This window comes from Phyllostomus discolor, chromosome 14, assembly GCF_004126475.2.
Source record: "Phyllostomus discolor isolate MPI-MPIP mPhyDis1 chromosome 14, mPhyDis1.pri.v3, whole genome shotgun sequence".
Lineage (NCBI taxonomy): Eukaryota > Metazoa > Chordata > Mammalia > Chiroptera > Phyllostomidae > Phyllostomus > Phyllostomus discolor.
In genome coordinates, this window is record NC_040916.2 from 4,098,113 (window position 1) to 4,119,420 (window position 21,308).

Sequence of the window (21,308 nt, forward strand, 5' to 3'; positions counted from 1 at the left end):
ATGGGAAAGAGCACACGAGAACGAGAACGGAGCCTGCTGACCCGAGCAGCCCGCCAGTGCAGTGGGGAGGAGCGCTGGGACCATCCTCCAGCACTCCCCCCCCCCCAACCCCAGTTCTCCCCTGGGGGCCTGGGGCAGGAGCGAAACATTCTGGCCACCACAGGCTGCAGCTCTGAGGTTCTCAGAGTGTGGTCCCCAGGCCAGCAGCAACAGTATCACCTGAAGATGAGTTAGAAATGCAAATTCTCAGGTCCTGCCCAGATCTAGATGTGAACTCTGGGGGAGGGCCCAGCCATCCTTGTGTAGCAAGCTGTGGGGTGGCCCTGAGGCAGGCTGAGCTGCCTAAGAGGAAGAAGGCTTCCAAACTGGTGTGTGGGAAGAACCCTGCTCTCCTGTGTTCACGAGAGAGGAGCACTGCCTCTGCCTTGGGCGAGTGTGTGCTTTCTGGGTCCCGTGGAGCCTTACGCTCTGTCTCCTAGTCTGGCTCCTACCAGTGTATACATTTGACTCTTCAAGGCAGCTTATAGTCTGCTCAATGTGTCTGTGGCACAGGGGTCCTCAGGCTCACGTGTTGCTTCTTTTCACTTTCAGGAGCCTGTGACTTCCCCCAGCCTGCCTCAGAAACAAGCACCATGGCCAGGGGCCTCTTGCAATGGAGCCGCCCCCTGCCCCCACCCCGCCGGCCTCTGTTGCCTTTCCAACAGATATCCTCTATACACTTGGGCCTCAAAGTCAATCTGTTTTTTTTTAAACAAAACAAAACAAAACACAATACAAAAAAAACAAAACCAAAAAAAAAAACCCCACTGTAAAAGCAAACCAGGCTTATTGTAAATTATACTGAAATGGACCTGAAAGATAAATGCAGCAGTTTCTTTGTCCCACAGCCCTCCCCTCCCCAAATCCTCTATCACCCCACACTCCTCCTGCCCCAGTGAGCCCAAGTTCTTGCTGTCTTGATGATTTGCAATTCTCTGCATGACTCTGCCTCTTGGGTTTGTTTAATTAGAAATAGGCCTGGAAAGTGCTTCTTATGCACTGGCATGTTAATTGCTTATCAGAGAATGAGAAGGGGTGACAATGTTTGGTGATGGAAATTTCCACTCCCTTCCTCTCTGGCTTTTTCTCCCCCACCCTTCTCCTTGCCTCCTGTGCTGTCTCCCTTTCTTTTCCGCCTCTCTTGCTCTTTCCTCCCACCCCCCTACACCCAGTTCCAGGGACTGTCTGGGATAGGCCAGAATTCAAACCTTGCAGCGAAAAACTGTACCTTCCTTCGCCATTTCCCCCTCCTTTCTCCTCCTCTTCCACCCTGCCCTTCCCTCTGTCCCCCTCTCTGGGCGTTAAAGGGATCCCAGAGCAGAGAGCTGAGCTGATACTCAGATACTCAGTACTCAAAGGAGAATTTTCCTTTTGTTTCCTTTCCCCCTTGTTATGTTTTTCTTATTTAGTTTTATTTTTTAGAAAACAGGAGAAAAGAGTGAATTGGGCTGGGGGGAGGTGACACATTTCTCCACAAAGGTACAAAATTGCCTATGGAAAGTCCACCTCAGAGTGCCAGCTGGGCAGCCTCTTCCCAAAAGTCCTTCAGAGCAGGCTGGGGTCCACTCTGGGAGCGGTCCCCGAGATGGGAGGACAGGCCTCCTTCAGCCCTTGCCCAGGAGGGGAAAGAGCAAGCAACTGAGACTGTACAGAGGAACAGAAGAGGAGGGGGCATATCCTGTGGGCCAAGGGCCTGGGGACACAGGCAGGGGACATCCAGGTGGCAGCCCAGGAGCCTCAGGGCATGTCGGCCCCTGGGAGGTGGAAGGCTCTAGCCAGAGTCCTTCTGTCCCTTGCAGATACTCCTCAAAAAGGCAGCAGAGGAGTCCTCACAAGGTAAGGGCCTCGTTTTGGAGGCTGCAGGAGCAGCCCCTGGGGCCATAAAGCCCCGTCTGTCTTGGTCCAGCTGTCAGGCCTCAAGCACGTGGGTCCATGTCACTTTCTTGGCAGGGCATCGGCCCAGATTGCTTCCCTTTTTTAAAAAAGTAGTCCTAGTTATTTCTCTACTGCTGAGAACAGGCTGAGCTCCAGGAATTTTGAGACAATGGTGGTGACAGTGTCTCCCCTTCTAAGGACATGGACAGCTTCCTTCCCAGATTCCAGGGCAGGACAAGGGGTGCAGATACAACTCGGACTGAGGGGGGACCCCAGCCCCAGAAAGCCCAGGCTGGAAGAAGAGGCCGCCCACCCACCCCCTGCCTGGGCTGGCCAGAGCCACAGTGGGCTGCTAGCCCGGCTGCCAGCAGGAGGACGGCCACCGCCAGGGCGGCTATGAGCCCAGGTCGGTCCCCTAAGGCCCTGTGGCAAGGAGTGGCCTCTTTAGTCCTGGTCCAAACACAAGCCAATTGGGTGTGGGCATCAGCAAAGGCCACTTGCAGGCAGGCCCAGTACTCCGTGGCCTGAAGCAGGCGGGTGATGTTGTAGCTGTGGGTGCCCCGAGGCAGGCGGGCCAGGGCGGTTGCCCCCTGTCCCCGGAGGGAGGAGGCGCTGGACCAGGTGAGGTTGGTGGAGACGGTATTGGGTGGGGGGACCCAAGACAGCAGGATGTGATAGGGGTGGGTCTCCTGTACCCGGAGCTCTAGCCCCCACCCCTTATCCCTGCCTAGCTGCAGGGGAGCCTGGCCAACCACCACACTAACGGTCTTCGTATCGGCCCCCACCAGGTTCTGGGCCACACAGGTGTAGAGCCCCGCCTCTTTCACTGTCACCCTCCGCAACTCCAGGGTCCCTTCGGGGTGTACCCGGTATCGCCTGCCTGCACGGGCAGCTGTCAATCGAACCCCGGCTGGAGTGACCCAGTAGATCTCAGGTTCTGGTTCAGCCAGTGCCCGGCAATGCAACACCAGGCTCTCTCCACTGGCCACATGGAGGACAGGGGGGAAGCTTCGGGGGGAGATGAGGGGCAGGCAGTGGTCTGTCATCTCTCGGAAGGGTACCTCTCGGACTGGGCGGCGCTGGAGGTCTGGTGGCTCGGCACACAGGGTGGACTGCGGCTCGATGAAGCGCACACGGGTGCCGGTGGCATTGGCCCAGCGGATGACACAGTCACAGCGGATGGGATTGCCGTGAAGACCCACCTCCTGTAGGCTGGGCAGGGACTCCACCGTCTGCCGGTGCAAGGCACTGAGTGCGTTGTTGTTGAGCATGAGGGTCTCCATCTGGGGCAGGTGGTGGAAGGCGCGGGGGTGGATGAAGGACAGCCGGGGGTTGTTGGTGATGTCCAGCTTCGTCAGCTCGGGGAGGTTGACCAGGGCAAACTTGTCGATGGAGACCAGCTCCTCCATGTTGTTCAGCCCCAGCTCCTTGAGGTGCAGCATATTGGCGAAGTCTCCCGGCCCCACCCGCTGGAGTGGGTTCTTGTTCAGGTCCAGGAACTTGAGGCCAGGCACCTGCTCCAGTGCCCGCCTGGGCACCCGAACCAGCTGGTTGTCATAGAAGGAGAGGCTCTCCAGGCTTTGTAGCCCCTCCAGGGCGTAGTCGGAGATGTCCCGAAGGTTCATGCCTGCTAGCACCAGGCTGCGCAGGTTGGCCAGGGGCCGGAAGTTCATGTCCAGGATGGCATCCACCTTGTTGCCCCCGATCATGAGGATCTCCAGGTTGGGCAGCATCTCGAACCAGCGGCTGTCCACGGCCCTGAGCAGGTTGGAGTTGAGGTGCAGCCGCAGCAGGTTGCCAAGGCCGGCGAAGGCCCGAGGGGCGATGCGGTGCAGCTGGTTGTGGTTGAGATAGAGCTCCTGCAGGCTGGCCAGCCCTGCAAAGCTGTGGTCCTCCAGCCGGGTCAGCTGGTTCTCCTCCAGGTGGAGGCTCAGCAGCTGCGGCAGGGCATGGAAATCACAGTCTCGGGTGTCCGAGAAGCTGTTCTGGGACAGGTCCAGCTCGGTAAGGTTGGCCAGATAGCCAAGCTCATTCCGGTCCACGCGAACAATGCCATTGCTCTGCAGTAGCAGGGTCTGTGTGCCCACGGGCAGCGCTGGGGGCACAGCTGTCAGGAACAAGTCATTGCAGTCCACGGTGGTGGCCTCACGGTAGGATGAGCGGGGTGTATACCAGGGCCGGATCTGGCAGGCACACTGAGGGGGGCAGGGAACACGCCAGGGGACCACGGGCACAGCGGCAGTGGCACCAGCCACCCATGCTAGCAAGAGTGGGGCCACGAGGAGCCTCATGGTGGAGCCACAAGGGAGGGGACCATCCACAGGAAAAGTCTGAAGTCCTGCTCTTAGCGGTTTGCAGGCTGAGGGTCAGCAGCCTGCCAGGGCCTGGGGACCCCCCCTCCTAGGGCAGTCATGGGGGCCAGGTGGGCATCACTTCTTGCCTTCCTGGGTACGGCTCTTCGTCCTTGTCCACTGGGCCTGCTCACTCATTGCCATGCCCCAGCAGGGCAGCCCTGAGGAAGAGAAGGCAGAGGTAAGCAGGTGGCAGAGAAGCTGAACCTAGTCCCTCCTCCTGTTTCCCCCGTCTGACTCAAGAGGCGAACCAAGCCAAACGCGGTGGGTCTCCTGGTTCTGTCCCACAGTCCCTGGGCTCTGGTGCCCTTTTCTAGGCTCTGACACGGGACGCGAGTGACTGAGTCTCCATAGAAGGAGGAAGAGATTGGCCTGAGAAACTTCCAGAATACTCGAAAAAGGCGTGTGTGTGTGTGTGTGTGTGTGTGTGCAGAAGCGGGGCTTGGCTGTGATTATGTCATTTTCTGAGTCCTTCTGAGCCCAGGGAGATGTGGAGTAGATTTTCCACGCTTTCTACATCTCTCCTCCCCAGCTCCTTGGCTCCCTCAGTAAATGGAAAATAAAGTGAGTTTCCAGACACGTCTCTGCGTGGTGTGGGCAGGGAATGGTGAAAACAAGCGCAGCTTCTAACTTCCAGGGTGGGCTGGAGGACTCTGGAAACTGAGAGGCATCTGGGGAAGGGCCTGGCCCTCCCTGGGGTCTGCTGCAGTTCTCCTGGGGTGGGCGCAGCTCGGGTTTTTTGCCAATTTCCCTGCAGGGGCTTCCCTTCCCCAACAGCCTGGCCAAGCTGCCTATTGCCGAGATTAAGAAATCTGGGTCTGAGCTCCTTAGTCCCACAGATAAGACCTCCTGTGACCTGGCCCCAGCCACCTCTCCTGGCTCCTCCTGCGGCCGTCCCCCTTGCCCACTGCGCACCGTGCTTTCAGGTTGAGGTCACCCTGACATGTCCCCCTTCTCACTGTCTCCTAAGCAACTTCTAGTTGTTCTTCAACACACAACTTACGGTCAGTCACCTCCTACAGAAAGTTCCTCCCAAGCCTCCCTCACCTGGCTGGCTGAGGGGCCTGCTTTACGATCTTACAGGGCCCCACACTTCCTCCCGTCATGGTCCTGACCCCAGCCCTGACCACATCGCGTGGAAACTCCTCCCCATCCAGGGAGGAACTACCCCATCCAGGGGGGACCTTGTCATCATTGGTCTTGCTGCTCCCTCTCTCCCAGTCCAGGGGACCAATCCAGGTTCTCTCGGACCCCACAGCCAGGCTGCATCACTGTGGAGGCAAGTCCAGCCTGCCCCCAGAACCAAGATGGGGAAAGACGGGGGGCTTCCTGGGCTTGGCTTGAGTCGTCTGGGAAGGTCGGGTTTGGGAAGCTTCCCACCTGCCCGCAGCGGGGAAGCGCACGCACACTTGCCAAGTACCTGTGATCTGCCAGGACTGTTCGAAGACTCTGAACGTCTTCTTCAGATTTAACCTTCATAACTAGTCTACAAGATAAACACTAATACCTCTAGTTTGCAGATGAAGAAATTGAGGTTTGGAAGAGATTAAAGAATTTGGCTCAAGACACATAGCTGGTGAGTGACAGGAGATGGGAATCCACCCAAGTCCAGAGCTTGTGCCAGTCACGCCACGCTTGTTGGTCCCCAGGTCTGGCCAGAGCCTACCCTGGCACCCTGGGGTACACTGGTGGCGACAGTGGCAGAGTGGGTACCCATTCTTGTTTCCTGGGGCAATGACTCCTTCTTAGGGAGCATTGGGAAGCTGGGGGCCGTGTCTCCTATCACCTCATAGGCAGGTACCTCTCAGCTGGCCCGAGGAGCCCTTGCCCACTTCATCCTGCTTCTGGGGCCCTGGGGCTGGGGAGGGCAGCCGAGGGAGGCATAGTACCTCTCTGAACAGGAGAGCGGCATGCCTGTCTACATCCGACTACCTTCCACCCTCTTTTGTAGCTATTTTGAAGGTGGGAGGAACAACCATGACCTAAAAAGCACAGAGGTCTTGGGTAGGAGTGTGCACTGGCACAAAACTCAGGGCAAACAGACCCATGAGCGCATCCATGCACCCATGCACGCCCAGCCGCCTAAGTCCATGACTGGCGGTCAAGAACAGGGAAGGGAACTCTGTCGAGTGGTATGTGGGTGGAGAGGCAGCAGGGACAAGCTGAGTTCCTGAAGGGCAGTGGTCCTGCTTCTCACCTAGACCTGGCACAAAAGAGCAGAACCCATCCTCGGGGAGATCTTACTATTATGGACTTGCAGCTTCCTACCAGAGCACCCTGGGAACAGCCATTGACTTCTCTGAGCATCTGTTCCGTATGCAGAAATGAAGTGTCATTAGGATGAAAGGAACTGAGTATGTTGCACACAGAAAAAGCTCAATAAATGTTACTTTCCTCCCAGCTCCATTCATCCCCTGGGGCTGGGAGGCCCTTCAACTAGGACTTCTGAGGGGGAACAGAAGCTGGATCCTGGCGCTTGACCAGCCTCTGTGAAGCTTGCTCACCGTGGGCTCAGTGTTGCCCCCAAGTCATGGGGTGGGAAGCCGTGTGCGGAAATGGACAATACATACGTCTCACCTTTAAAGAGTGAGAGCCTCTCTGGCAGGACCCAAAATGCAAAGTGCTTAGGAGAGCCCAAGGCCATTCGCAAGCAGAGACAAGGCTGAAGTGGGTGGAGGGGGGTCCCCAGCCAGGCCCCAGCCCTATTAGACCCTGCCTGAGTCCCAGGCACCTGCCCTCCAACACCTTTGCTCTAACATGTTTTCGATAAAGAAACTCTTTAAAACTTCATAAAACCCTCCAGAGACTGGCCTTTCCCTGCACCCCAGGCAGCACCCTCCTCCTTGCTGCCTCCGGGTAGAACAGGTGACAGGCAATGCTCCTGCCCCTCGCCAGGAGGCCAGGCTTGGGGTTCAGCGCCCAGAGAGGGGCAGTGTCTTGATGACTCATGTTCCTGTACCTTTGATCCCGAGACTTGGCAAAGGCCCGGACAAGTCCTCCCCCTCACTGCCGAGCATCAGCCCCTCCCAGGGTGCAACTCAGAGCTGCCCACTCACCTGCCATCGCCATTTAAGGTTGTCTTGCACACGGCCCACTCATGCAGGCTGATTAGCAATTTCTGCTGAGAGCTCAGAGAAAGCTAATTGTCTTTCATCCACAATCTCCCGGGTGAGCGGGAGTTCAGACTAGCACGTGTGCATTATCCCCAGCAGCAGGGCATGTCTTATGTGCCTCTTGTGTCCCCACAGCGTGGTGTGTAGGACTGAGCACGAGAGGGTACTTGCGAGGAGATACAAATAGTGAAATGGGTAGTCTTCCCACAGCCCTGCGTGTGGGCAGAGGAGGGATTTCATCTCCTTTTGCAGGGAAGCAACTGAGGCTCTGAGAGGTTCAGTGACTTGTCAGAGGTTGCACAGCTTCTGCGTGGTGGGGTCAGGATTCAAACCCAGATCTTTGACTCCATAACCAGATCCTCTAGCCCAGCCAATGCCCACTACCTGGAGGATCAAGGCCTGCCTTTATAGGGGCAAAGCACAGGGCTGGCTCAGCGTGCCAGGCTCCTGTGCAAATCCCTTCCGAGATGACCTGGGTCCTGAGCTCCTCCTCCCTCGCTACCTGCCAGGCCCCTAAGACACTATTTCTAAACTCTAGTGTGACTTACCAGCGGGACAACACAGGGGAGACACTGTTCCTGTGTGAGTGTGGCTGGGCCGGGAACGCCGGGGGCAAACAGAGCTGGCAGGCCTCACACAGACCCCAGCCCCCCTTCTGACTAGGGGCTGGGGGTGGCTTTCTTTGCCAGCACTGCTGGCCACAGGCCTCAGTGACAGGAATCAGAAAGCCCAGGGGCCACAGTAAGGGAAGCAAGGTGGCCTACTCCAGGGGCAAGTTTTCTCTTGGTAGGTTTTCTCTTGCAAGCCCCATTGGACTCACCTCCTCCAGGAAGCTGCTCTGGATTTAGCAGAAAATGTGGAGTTGATCATTTAGCTAAGACCCTTGGCAAAGCTCTAAATGAAGAGATTTGGAGAAGCTGTTGTCAGGAGCCAGCCCTGCCCCCAGCACAGTCACAGTGCTCTGCCACATCTAAATTGCTGCTCCTCCAGCCTCTGCTGTCCTCCTCCAACCTCCTCTCCCCTCCCTGGCACCTCCACCCCAGCCCTGGGAGCCCGGGGTCTGTAGGGAGGAGCGGGCAGGCGGTGATGGATTGCCTGGCCTCGCTGCTTCAGTGCCAGGTCCCCCAGAGCTGCGGAGATAGATGGGCAGCATAATTGAGTGTAGCGTTGATAAACTCCGGCCTCCTCACCGGCAGATAAGCGCTGGGTGGAAGGGATACGGAGGGAGGGAGGCCAGCCCTCCATCTGTACACCTGGCCTCTGCTGCTCCAGGGAGGTGAGCATGTCCCCTCACACCCACCTCTCGTTTAATCACACACAACTAGGACCTCCGTGCTGAGGAGACCTCCAACAGGCTGTGCGTTTATCTAGTCTTCCAGAGCCTGAATTCCATACATAACTTATGCAAAGGTAGGGAGCGAAGGAGCCTGGGCTTTGCAATCAGTTTGAGCCTGGCTCTGCCTCTCCCTGTGTGACCTTGGGCACAGCGGGTAGCCCTCTGAACCACCAGTGTCCATGCTGGGAAGTGGGATCAGACACTGCTGCTCGCAGAACAGCTGTGGGCGGGAGGGTTAGGCAGAGCTTTTAGTCCGCTTCATCCTCCCCTTTACGCTGTGCTGCCTCTCATTCCGTCTTACCGCCTACTTCCCATCTCTCACCTTTTGTAATAAACTTTAAAACATGTTATCGAGGTATAGCATTTTACAGGAGAGTGCATAAATAGCCCTAATTCTAAGTATACAGCTGGATGAATTTCTATGTTTGTGGATAGCAGTATAACACCACTCAGATCGAGATGTAAACATCCCCAGCATTCTGGAAGGTTCTCAGGAAAGTGCCTTCCCAGTCAATATCCAGGCCCATCTGCAGTTAGCCACTGTCCTGACTTCGATCGCCGTCAATCAGTTTCATCTCGTTAACCCAGACCTCCCCTTCCTTTCCCATCACAACTTGGGACCCCGGTGTTTGGAAACTAGGGAATGCCAGAACTTCAGACTTGAAATTCACTCAATCCATCCTGTTTCCTGAGGGCTATAGCTTCTCAGGGTCTCAAACTTAATCAGCCGTCTCCAGAAAGGGAGACTGGGTCCTCTTCCTCGTGCCCTAATCCCCATTTCTAGAGACTGCTCTGCGCTTTAGGGTCCTGCTCTGGCTGGAATCCTACGGCCTGTGAGTGCCAGGCTGCCTCGGGAGAGGGCAGGGTGACCTCCTAGCCCGAGCGCCCCTGGCCGCCCTGTGGCTCTCCGCCAGCCTCTCTTCCCCGAAGCACTGCAGGGGCCTGGCCACCGCCTGGGGCAGCTTTGCTCACCGCCATTTCTGCAGCAGACCCCGAGGTCTTCTCATCACACAGCTCTGGGGCACTAGGCAAGCGGACAAATGGACAGGTAGTCAGGACAGAGGGACCCAGACTCACTTCTGACTGCCCCAGCCTCTCTACCTGCTGTCTCAAAGGCTCCTCACACTCACTCCGCTTGCCCTAAACTCAACGTCTCCATCTTCTCCCACCAAGCCTGCTCTTGCTTCCCCAGTCCCATCGCTGTCCAGCTAACCCCTCTCCAAGAGGCGCAAACCGACCCCATCTGACCTGTCCCTCTGCTCCCTCACCCTGCACCCCGTGCTCTTTGGTCCCTCTTCCCCACCCTTAAGTGCCCCTCTCACTCCCAGACTTGGTCACCTGGGGCACCTTGTGCTGCCTGAGAAGCAGCCTCAACTACCAAACTCCTCTTCAGCCATGAGTACCCATCCCAGATGCCACCTCCGTGAGGCTTTCCCCGACTCCTTCGAGAAGGGCAGTCACTCCCCCTCCCCTCGCGGTCCCAGAGGCTTTGAACAGATCTCCATCTGGCCATCAGGCTGCAGGTCTGTCTTCCCAGCCAGGCCGGGGGCTCCTCAAGGGCAGGATGATTTGCTATTGATTTCTCTACCCCGAGAGCCTAGAGCACCGCAGGCTTCCCTTGCAGGGTTGGGGGGCGGGGGGCGCTCTACTGCGGTGAACTGTGAAGGGCAACCCATTAGTGGGTCATGAAAATAATGTAAAGCGGGTCACAAGCCCTGGCCAGTGGCTCAGTTGGCTAAAGCTTCATCTCAATATGTCAGGTTGCAGGTTCCATCCCCGGTCGGGGCACGTACAAGAATTAACCAGGGAATGCATAAATGAGTGGAACCACAAATTGATGTTTCTCTTTCTGTCTCTTTCTCTCTCCCCACTCCCTCCCCCTTCCTCTCTCTAAATCAATCAATAAAAAAATTAAAAGTGGATCACAATCCACATTTTCAAAAAAGAAAGAAAATAGAAAGTGTCAGAGTACATTGTATATAGCTAGACTAAACCTTTTTTTGAGATGTTATTTTCTCCCTATTTTACATGCACATTCACACACAGTGTACAGGGACACGAGGAAAGTCAGTATTTTTTGCCTCGGTTGCAGAAAACCACTCTTCTCCTCAGTCTCTCTCAGTCAGATGGGTCCCTTCCACTCCAGCTGACACCACTGGGAAGATGACAGAAACCAGAATCCCAGAGGAAAGGTGTGACATTCCTCCTCTGTGCCAGGGTCTCTATTTGCCGGCTGCACTGGATACCTCCCCCCATCCTCCTGACAACCTTGGGAGGGGGAACTTTTTACCTGAGAAACCCCGAGGTCAGGGGAGACAAGCAATCAGACGAAGGTCCCACAGCAAAATGTGGCCGGGCCAGGATTTGAGCCCAGGTGTGTTTCATTTGTGAGCCTTCTCCATTTCTGTGACTCCGGTGCCAGAAGCTGACATCCAGGAGTGGATGATTGAGGGGGTCCTGGAGGAGAGCAGGGAAGGAACCTGGAGGGCACCCCCTGGGAAATGGCAAGGTGTCCACCCTTCCCTTCCCCTCCTCTCTGGAGGGAGGCGCCAGTGATCCGGTACAAACCCCTTCCTGGGCCTGGGAGGGAAGGGACTTGTCCCCAGGTCCCCCTGCTGGCCCAGGCACGGGGTGTGGGCTCTGTTGCCTGGAAGGAAGCCTGCTTGGTTACTTCACAATTAAGAGTGAAAGGCGCCGAGATGGAGCACACAAGGTCATTTCTGTCTGGTTGCAGCACCAAAAGGACCGCAGGGGAGTGGAGCCAGCCTGCCAGGCGCGGAGAGCAGTGCCAGGCTGAGTCCCACTGCATGTGCTGCCTGACCCCTCCACCCTTCCCTCCCCTGGGCTCCTCCCCGGCATCCCTCCATCAGAAACTATCTGTTTACTTGTCTGTCTGTCTGTCTCTCCCATCAGACTATGAGACCCTCAGGGGAAGGAACTCTGCTCCAAGGTGCCAGTTTCCCCAACTGTATGGTGCATAGTAGGAGCTCAGAAGACACCTGTGGAAGGAAGGGAAGAAAAGCAAAAGGCAGAGCAGAGAGAGAGGAAGGGGGCTGATATTTCAGAACTCCAGAAGACCGGGTGGGTCAGAGTCTAGGCCCAGGCCCTTGGCACCCCCTTTCTGGCCCGCTGGAAGCAGACCCACGCGGCTCCCAGAGCCAGCCCTCCTCAGGCACAGGCCCCGACTCCTCTGCCCCCGGCCGCTGCACAGCCGCTTTAACCCTTCCCTCGGGTGGAGAAGACACCCCTGTCTGGCTCAGGTTTCTGCCTCTGGATTCGCCATGATCCAATATTGATCCTGACCCTGCTGGAACTCTCTCCAGCTCCCGCTCTGGAAGTCTTGGGGACTCCACTGAGCTGTCTGAGGGCTAAGACTCGGGGCTTATGAGAGGCAGCTCTGTACCTGAATCTTGGGGCTGGCTGTGTGACCTTGAGCATCTCCTCTTAGGTTCTCATACCTCATGGGAGAGTGTATGGAAAGTGCCTGGTGCTCTAGAAGCAGACTCTCCTTCCCTTTCTATCCCCCTCAATTTATCTGAGGCACAGTTCCTGGCTTCTAGGCCACCTTGGCACCAGGTCAGCACCAGAGGGCCGTGTGGCCTCTGAGGCAGGCAGCCTCTCCTAGGACCCCTTCCACCACGGCTGACACTCCTTCCCGACGCAGCTGCCCTCTGCTGGGTCAAATATAAGCCCTCCAGCTGGGGTCTAATTTCTAGTCTCCAGGGCAGCTCAGTTCATTTATAGTTCATGGATGTCTGACACAACCCTCACCCAGTACACAACCTCCTGGCTTAGCTCAGTAGCTCCTTGTTTCCCCAGGGGCTTGCTCCCTGGAAGGGTGGAGAGGCCCCCTCCCGCAGAGTTCCAAATGTCCCAGCTTGATGGCAGCTCAGTTGTTCCACATTGGCCACAGTCACAAGTCTAAGGGGCAGCCAAGCCCACCTGCTGATCCATGAGCCTCTCCAGCCTCCCTCCCTGTACTGGTAATACCTCCTATTCTTTCTAGAGTCAAGTGCAGGTGCTGGGCAGGCCCTAGAGCATTCTTGAAAGGCTCCCTCCTGAAGCCAGGACCCCAGGATATCCCTTTAGACACAGTGGATCCTTGGGAACAAAGCATAAGCGCAGGAGGAGGAGAGGGAAGACTTCAGGGAGATGCAAGCAATACTCTTTGTTGCCCCAGTGCCTTTGCACATGCAGGGTCCTTGTCCAGAAGTGCCTTTCCTCATCTGTGTATCTCAGGAATGTCTTCCCATCTCTGAAGTCTCAGTTCACACTGCACCTCTCTGAAGTTGTCCCTTATCACAGCCACCCCCTCCCCACCCCAACTAATCAACCCCTTGCCCTGCCTGGTATCCTCTAAGAATCCACATCCAGCAAGAGGGCCATCTCTTTCTCAGCCTGTGAGCCGCTCCAGAACAGCTCGGTGACTCTGTGGTCCCAGAACTAAAGGGAAGCACCAATAGGTCTTCCAGTCTTGTTTGAGGTGAGTGGGGGGAGCTTTGGTGCACAGAGGGAGGGATCCCCAGGACATGGGGGTGAGGATGAGGGCAGGTGCTGGGGAGAGGGTTTGGGGTCTGGATGGCTGAGGAGAAAGAGCGGTGGATCCAACGGGAAGAACGGTTAAACAAGGAGAAAGGCCAAACCTCTTCTAACGGAAAAGGAAAATGAAATGAGAATGAAAATTGATGAGGCGGAGAGAAAAGGAGACTCGTTTCATCAGCAGGTTTGCCAGATGAAGCTGAGAGATAAATCACTCGGCGGAAGGAGCCTGGGTCTCTGGCGGGGCTCACTGCCTGCTCCCTCTGTCAGCTGTCTCAGGCAGGCCTGTGAGATAAATGGCTGCAGCTGAGCCTGCAGCGGGTCCCCCCTCCCCCCAACTGCAGTGAGAATAGCCTGTCAGTCCTCACCACCTCCTGCAGGCCTGCCCTGGCCATCCCTTCACCTGGTCCCCTCCCTTCGGTCCCTCCCCATTCCGCTCTCCTCTCCCTCAGCAGCCTCTCCTCAGCTGGGGCCAGGCCTGTGGAGAAGCTCTGACCGTCTGCACCCCTCATCTCGCTTCTCCAAATCCAGAGGGGGAAGCAGACAGAGGTCAGGGCACAGGGACCAGTGGTGGAGGATAGAGGGCTGGGTTTTAGCCCCTGCTTGGGGACAGACCCTGGAACATGCCTCTCATTTCTCTAGGCCTTGGGCTTCTCATCCATGGAATGAAGGGGCTGGGCCAGAGCAGGGAGCAATTCTAAGACTGTGGTCCCCGGACCAGCAGTATCAGCATCGCCTGGAAATTTATCAGAAATGCAGGTTCTCATGCCTAACCCAGCCCTCCCACTCAGAATCTCTGTGGGTGGGGCAGAGTTGCCCATGTCTGCATAAGCCCTCCAGTTGCTTCTGATGAACACTACTATTTGGGAATTGCTGGGCTAGATAATGGGTAAGGTCCCTCCATCAGAGATTAGAAATATATATGTATATGTATGTATATATATGTATATACATATGATGAACTTCTTATTGTTATCCTGACAGATAAGAGCTTCCAGAATGCCCCTCATCTTCCTGTCTTGGCCACAAGGAAACTCTCTACCCAATCAGCATTCACAGAGCCCTGAGTGTATGTTGGTGCTGTGAGGGGGTGGAGTACAAGGTTATGAGGAGGGCAGGCAGGAAGTCACATCTAAAAAAGGTACTCTACTATGGTACGGTAAAAGGTCACAGAAGCATTTACCAAGGGCAGTAGGGGAACAGCCTGGAGGAGAGAACACAATTCTGCTTCATGTGGGAAGCAGGGCAAAAAAGTATCAGAGTCCCTTTACTAAAAGTCATTGAATCATACACTGAAGAAGAGTGAATTTGATGGAATGCAAATTCACAACTTCAATAAAGTTGTTTAAAACATCACAAGGGAATGGACTTCCAGTCAAGGAAGGCAGACTAGGTAAACATGGCTCGCCTCCTGGCACAACCACATCAAAATTACAACTAAAATATAGAACAACCATCACTCAGAACCATTGGGAATTGAGTTGAATGGAAGTCTGACAACTATGGAATTAAAGAACCCACATCTATTCAGATTAGTAGGAGGGACAGAGATGCAGAACAGGTTGGTCCTGCACCCATGTGTGGTGGATAAAAATTTGGGAGGGATATCTCTGGAGTGAGGAGTTCCAGCCTCACACCAGGCCCCCAGCCAAGTGTTCCAGTGCCAAGAAGATAAGTCTCCACAACTTGAGGCTGCAAAAGCCTACGGAGATTGAATCGGTGGAAGAAACTTCTGGAGTCTCAAGCAGTTTCCTTTAAAGAACACATGTACAGACTTATTCAGACTCACCCTCTTTGAGCTCCAGCACCAGGGTGGTGGCTTGGGAGGCATCAGTGGCATAAAGGGAGGAATTGAAGTGTCTGGCATCAAGGCAGGAGCTGGAGGACAACTTTCACTCAGAAAGGTGGGCAGAGGCCATTCACTTTGCTGAGCCTTACCCCCACAGAGTCACAGAGCTGGCAGGCAGGTGTCACACCTGAGATTCCATTAACCTGGCTAAAACCGTTTGCCCTGCCCTGGAGATAATCTGAGACTCTGTCCCACCCAATTAATGGGCCCACCCAAGTGTTAACTGTGACTTTTTCATATGAATGGTTGGTCTTGGCTCATGCTTCACAACTTCCTAAATCCTATCAAACAAGCAACAGCTGGCCTCAGTGAGGCCCCAGACCCTGTACCTCTTGCTAAGAGACCCAGGCCCAGCACTAGCTGCACCAGCCTACATTCACAGCTTGGCTTCACCTGGGAATCTCCAAGCCCACCACAAGTAGCAGCCATCTCAGACTGCTTTATAGCTCATACAGGGTGGCTCCAGGCAAAACACAGGTGGGAGCTGACTTTGGCCTGCACCACCTGGGAAACCCCAGAGCCCGCACACCCAGTGGGCAGCTAATGACCATGTCAGAGAACTATCACTCTGCTCCTGCATAGCTGGTTCTTCACAATAGGCAGAGGTTGGTGGCCAGTGGTCACAGCCAGTCTTTGCAGCTAACTGGCCTGGGCTAATGCCTCCCATTGACCTGCCAACAGCAATCAAAGTTCAACCACAAGAGGAGGGTGTACATGAAGGGCACATCTCTAATACCCAGCTTGGGTGACTGGGGAGGCTGTGCCACTGCACCCTACAGGACACCTACTACATTAGGCCACACTACCTAGCTAGACATGGGGTCAAAGCAGATCTACCTACTACATAGAAACAAACACAGGGAGGCTGCCGAAAGAAGGAAACAAAGAACATGGCCCAAATGAAAGAGCAGATCAAAACTTCAGAAAAAGAGCTAAACAAAATGGAGATAAGCAATCTATCAGATAAGAGTTCCAAACATTGGTTATAAGGATGCTCAAGGAAATTAGTGAGGACCTCAGCAGCATAAAACAGATCAGTCAGAAACAAAGGATATACTAATTGAAATGAAGGACAGTTTATAGGGAAACAACAGTATAGTGAATGAAACTGAGACTTGAATCAATGATTTGGAACATAAGGAAGTAAAAAATAACCAGTCAGAACAACAAGAAGAAAAAATAAATAAAAAAAAGAAGATAGTGTAACGAGCCTCTAGAACAACTTCAAGAATTCTAACATTCGCATCATAGGAGTGCCAGAAGGAGAAGAGAAAGAGCAAGAAATTGAAAATCTATTTGAAAAAATAATGAAAGAAAACTTTCTAATTTGCTAATGGAAATAGACATACAAACCCAGGAAGCACAGAGAGTCCCAAACATGATGGATGCAAAGAGACCCACTCCAAGACACATCATAATTAAAACTCGAAAGTTTGAAGATAATGAGAGAATCTTAAAAGCAGCAAGAGAAAAGAAGTTAGTTACCTACAGGGGAGTTCTGATAAGATGGTCAGCTGATTTCTCAAAAGAAACTGTGTAGGCTAGATGGGACTGGCAAGAAGTATTCAAAGTGATGAAAAGCAAGTACCTACAGCCTAATTGCTCTACCCAGCAAAGATATCATTTAGAATCAAAGGGCAGATAAAGAGCTTCCCAGACAAGAAAAACTAAAGGAGTTTATCATCACCAAACAATTATTATATGAAATTGTAAAGGAACTTACTTAAGAAAAAGATCAACACTATGAATAATAAAATGGTAATACATATCTATCAACAATTGAATCTAACAAACAAGAAGAACAGAGACAAGAATAATGGATAAGGTGAGCATTTTGATGGTTGCCATATGGGAGGAGGATGTGAGGGAATATGTGAAGAGGTGAGGGGACTAAGAAGTACAAATATGTAGTTACAGAATAGTCATGGGGATGTAAAGTGCTGTATAGGAAATAGAGTAGCCAAAGAACTATATGCATGACCTATGGACATGAACAATGGTGTGGAGATGGCCTGAGGGAGTGGGGGGTGCTTGGTGGAGGGGAGCAAAAGGGGATTAAATTGGGATAACTCAAAGAGCATAATCAGTAAAATATAATTTTAAAAATTGCCCTGGCTGGTGTAGCTCAGTGGATTGAGTGCCAGCCTGTGAACCAAAGAGTCGCCAGTTCGATTCCCAGTCAGAGCATATGCCTGGGTTGCAGGCCAGGTCCCTAGTGGTGAGCACATGAGAGGCAACCACACATTGATGTTTCTCTCCCTCTCTTTCTCCCTCTGTTCCCCTTTCTCTAAAAATAAATAAATTTAAAAAACCATAAGGTACATGTTACCTGAATCAGTAGGTCAGCAGGTGCACAGACGGTGGAAGGCATTGTGCGAATACTGGAGACAGCAGGAGCATAGGACTTGGGATAAACATGTATGAAACGTACTCTAAGGAGTGGCTCCCCCGAGGTCCCAAGAGTGTGGGTGATGTATGGAAGAGGCTGGAGCAGCACACCAGAGTCAGAGTGGTCTGGACACAATAGTGCAGCAGAGAGCTGCCAAAGGGGGCATGTAAGGTGGTTACCACTAGCTGTCGATGACCATAGTCCCTTAGGAGTGGATGCACCTTGCAGTTTTAGTTTTCATATCCACCATCCTATATGATTCTCACCATAGTCCTGCAAGGTCATAGTGCCATTATTCCTATTTTAATGGAGAAGATATTAAGTGACTTGCCCAAGATCATACAACAAATAAGTAATAGAGCCAGGGCTAGAAGGTACAGTGTGCTGCCACCTCTAAACCTTCTTTTCCTAGTGGGACATCAACAGTGATCATGTAGTCATTGACTGAGGACTGCTTATGAGCCAGGCCTTGGGCTAGGGGCCTGACATGAGTGGCCACTCTGAATGCTCTTAACAACACTATGATATGAGATGACTGTCCCATTTCTCAGACGTGAAATGCTCAAGGATGCTCAGCTGGTCAAGCCAGGACTCCAACTTGGTTGTGGCTGATGCCAGAGCCTGTGCTCTAAATCTTGACCCCACATCACCCTCCTCCAGACTCCACTGCCCAGCTCCCCTCGAGCCTGGAATGGTATTGGGAATTTCCAGTTGACTTTTCCTTATTGAAACTTCCTTGAGCCTGGGCTGACCCAAGAGAAAGAAACTGGCCCCTGTCCTAATCTGAGTAGCCTTTCTGTAAGGGAAGGCCCTTCCCAATCTAGTCGAGGCTTTCTCTCCCCACCAGCTGTCTGGGCCTTCTGAGACCAGCGCACCCCTTGGGGGATCAGCAGCTCCCAGGGCTCCAGAGCCCAGAGGCTGGAAACGCTTCCATCCATGATCAATAACAGGCATAATTCAGGAACTGCAGCAAGTACAAAGGAGTGGAGGTTAAATCAATATTTAGAAGCTTCAAAATTAAACTAATTAAGAGCAAGCTTTAATGATTTTTTACTGTCTGGCAATAAAAAGACAAAAGGCCCTCCTATATTTCATGATTGTACCTTAGTAGCTTGCAGTGATTTGGGAAGAGCAGCAGCAGAAAAGTGCTCCCAGCTTTCTGCCTTGCAGAGACGGGAGCACGTCATCCTTAACAGTCAAAGACAGGGAGGAGAGAATGGGTGGGATGGAGCACAGGATGCCAAGTGCATGTGTGGAAGGCCACTGGCTTGGGTCAGGGACTGTCATGGGTTGAACTGTGACTCCCCCCTCCAACAGGTACATTGAAGTCCTAACTCCCAGCACGTGTGAATGTGACCTTTATTTGGAAATAGGGTCTTTGCAGATGTGGTCAAGTGAAGATGAGGTCATACTGGGTTATGGTGAGCCCTAATTCAACAACTGGTGTCCTTATAAGAAGAGAGAAGTTTGGACGCAGACACAGAGGCACCAGGAGAATTCCACGTGGTGATGGTGATGGAGATGGAGATTGGAGTGCGGCAGCAGCAAACTGAGAAAGGACCTTGATGGATGGCCCCCGCCAGGAGCTAGGGGAGGCAAGGAATGATTCTTCCCTGCAGGTTTCAGAGGGAGCATGGTCCTGCAGACACCTAGCTTCCAACTCCTGACCTCCAGAATTTCGGGACAATAGATTTCTGTCATTTAAGCCACATGGTCTATGGTACTTGGATACGACAAACCTAGGAAGCTAACACAGGGATCCTGGATTCTAGTTCGCACTCTGCACAGTTAAACTGTACGAACTGGGCAAGATGCTTAACCTCTAGGAGCCTCAGTCTTTTGTACAGAGATATGGCACAGATCATGTGAAAACACGAGTGTGAAATATGCACTATGAGCTGCACATGCCACAAAAACAGCACCGGGGCTCATTCTAGTGGAAAGAATCTGGGAAGGGACTCAGGAGCCATCTGTCAGGTGGGCAGGAAGTTCCCTGCCAGTTTGCAGGTCTGGGTTAAAACGCAATCAGATCACAGGTGTGAGGTGTGTTTGCATTGTTAAAGATATATACACAAAGGGGATATTATTGTTGTCCTCAACGGGGGTTTTGTTTCCTGCCCACTTCACCCAAGTTTTCTCATCTGTAAAATGAAAGGGTTGGACAACATTATTTTAAAGGTATTTTTTTCAGCATCATTCTCTGGGAATATTTATATACTAAAAAAAAAGTGTGTCTTAGCAACCCAACCTCATTCTCACCCTTAAACCTCTCTCCTCAGCCAGAACAATGCAGAGGGACACCAGCGAAGCACTGGCTTTGCTCCCTTCTGTCCCCTGTTGCCCAGGGTTGATGGAGCCGGGGACCAGAGCACTTTTCCTCTGTTCTCCCTCCAGAGGACACCAGGCATGGAAGGAACAGGAAACCACACAGGCAGCAAATAAAATCCCTATCAATCTTGAGATGGCTGGCATCCCAAGTCCAGCTGGCTTTCAGAACTGTTCATTTTAAATAAACGTTCCTAATGATCCACTCGTACTTAATGCTGGAGCCATGTCTTGTTAAAGTGCAGTGGAACGGGCGGCCGAGCACAGGGCTGCTGCTGCTCAGTCTGGGTCTCTTCCAGGTCTCCGGGAGGGGTGGGTGAAGAAGGTTCTCAGGTGTTCTCAGAATTTCAGAGGGAGGTGCACCTTGCAGCAGTGAGGTTCTCCAGGGGACCACTGACCTTCCTGCTATGTGACAATCAACAGTCTTCCCAGATGGGTATCAGTGAGTGAATGAGCATCTGTCTGCACGTCACCCTAGCACATTGCCCTCACAGGGTGACACCAGCCGTGTTGCCACAACAACCACCTGCACAATGTCATCACCTGGTTGCCCCACCTGCAGCCCATCAGCTCTATTACCAGACCCATCATTGCCACTCTCCTCAGCTGTGACCACCAGGCCCCCCACGCTCACTGTCATCGCCACACACCGCTCTGAATACCCTCCACTAGGATCATCATCATCCCCGTCCACTGCCATATCCAAGTCATCATAACTACCCTGATAGCCAAAATGAATTCATATGGCTTCACTGCTGCAACATATACAGAATCTGGAACCGATATGGTTTCTGCCCTTGGGAAATATACACAACACAATGAGACCTTCTCGAATGCTAACACGAGAACCAGTGGACTGGCATGTACACTGAGGTCCACGCTAAACAAAGCATGAACTGGAGGTGGGAGGCGCACGTGGCGAGCACTTGGAGGTAGGGGTGGGGATGAAAGGGCACGTGGCGGGTAGGCCTCGGTGTGGCCCGGAGAGCTCCCCACTCTGCTTGAAGGTAATAAAAACAAGGATCCCTTGTCTCCAGTCCCACTCCAGGCCTATTAAGTCAATCTTTGGGGACTTGGAATTGGAAAAAAAAAAAAAACTCTCCAGGATTTCTTTGTATGTAACTTTTATATCAAAAGAAAAAAATCTATAAAACAAAATTAAAACCCATAGTTGTTCATACTGAAGAATTTAGGGAAAAGTGTACCAATGTCTGCAATTTATTTTGAAATGCATCCAAAATAAGATGGATTGAGGGACAGATGGAGGGAGATGTGATAAAGCAAGTCTAGGAAAAGGTTAATGGTAGAATCTGGTAGATGGTGGGTGTATCATGGCTCACTGTAAAACTCCTTCAACTTTGCTGTATATTTGAAATTTTCATAAAATATTGGCAAAAAATTCCCAACTGGTTTTAATGTGAAGCCTGAACTAAGAGTTACTGCATCTGAAGGAAAAATCCATAAACAAGTGAATTTCTCTTTCTTCCATCCT

General features: G+C 53.0%; 1 protein-coding gene across 3 annotated transcripts in view; it reads right to left on the reverse strand.

Annotated features, from left to right (window-relative positions):
- Positions 1 to 1,162: 1,162 nt before the first annotated feature.
- The window catches only part of LRRN2 (leucine rich repeat neuronal 2), a 72,815-nt gene continuing 52,669 nt past the window's right edge, over positions 1,163 to 21,308 (reverse strand). Inside the window, exons 1-2 of one of the 3 annotated variants that reach the window (XM_036015904.1) lie at positions 11,005 to 11,162; positions 1,163 to 4,426 (exon numbers count right to left, since the gene is read on the reverse strand). In XM_036015904.1, the coding sequence (XP_035871797.1) occupies positions 2,043 to 4,205 (2,163 nt within the window). In that variant the 5' untranslated portion in view covers positions 4,206 to 4,426; positions 11,005 to 11,162 and the 3' untranslated portion in view covers positions 1,163 to 2,042. Of the gene's footprint in view, positions 4,427 to 8,198; positions 8,274 to 11,004; positions 11,163 to 21,308 lie in introns of those variants that run through there. The other 2 variants (XM_036015903.1, XM_028530830.2) reach the window with 2 other exon arrangements.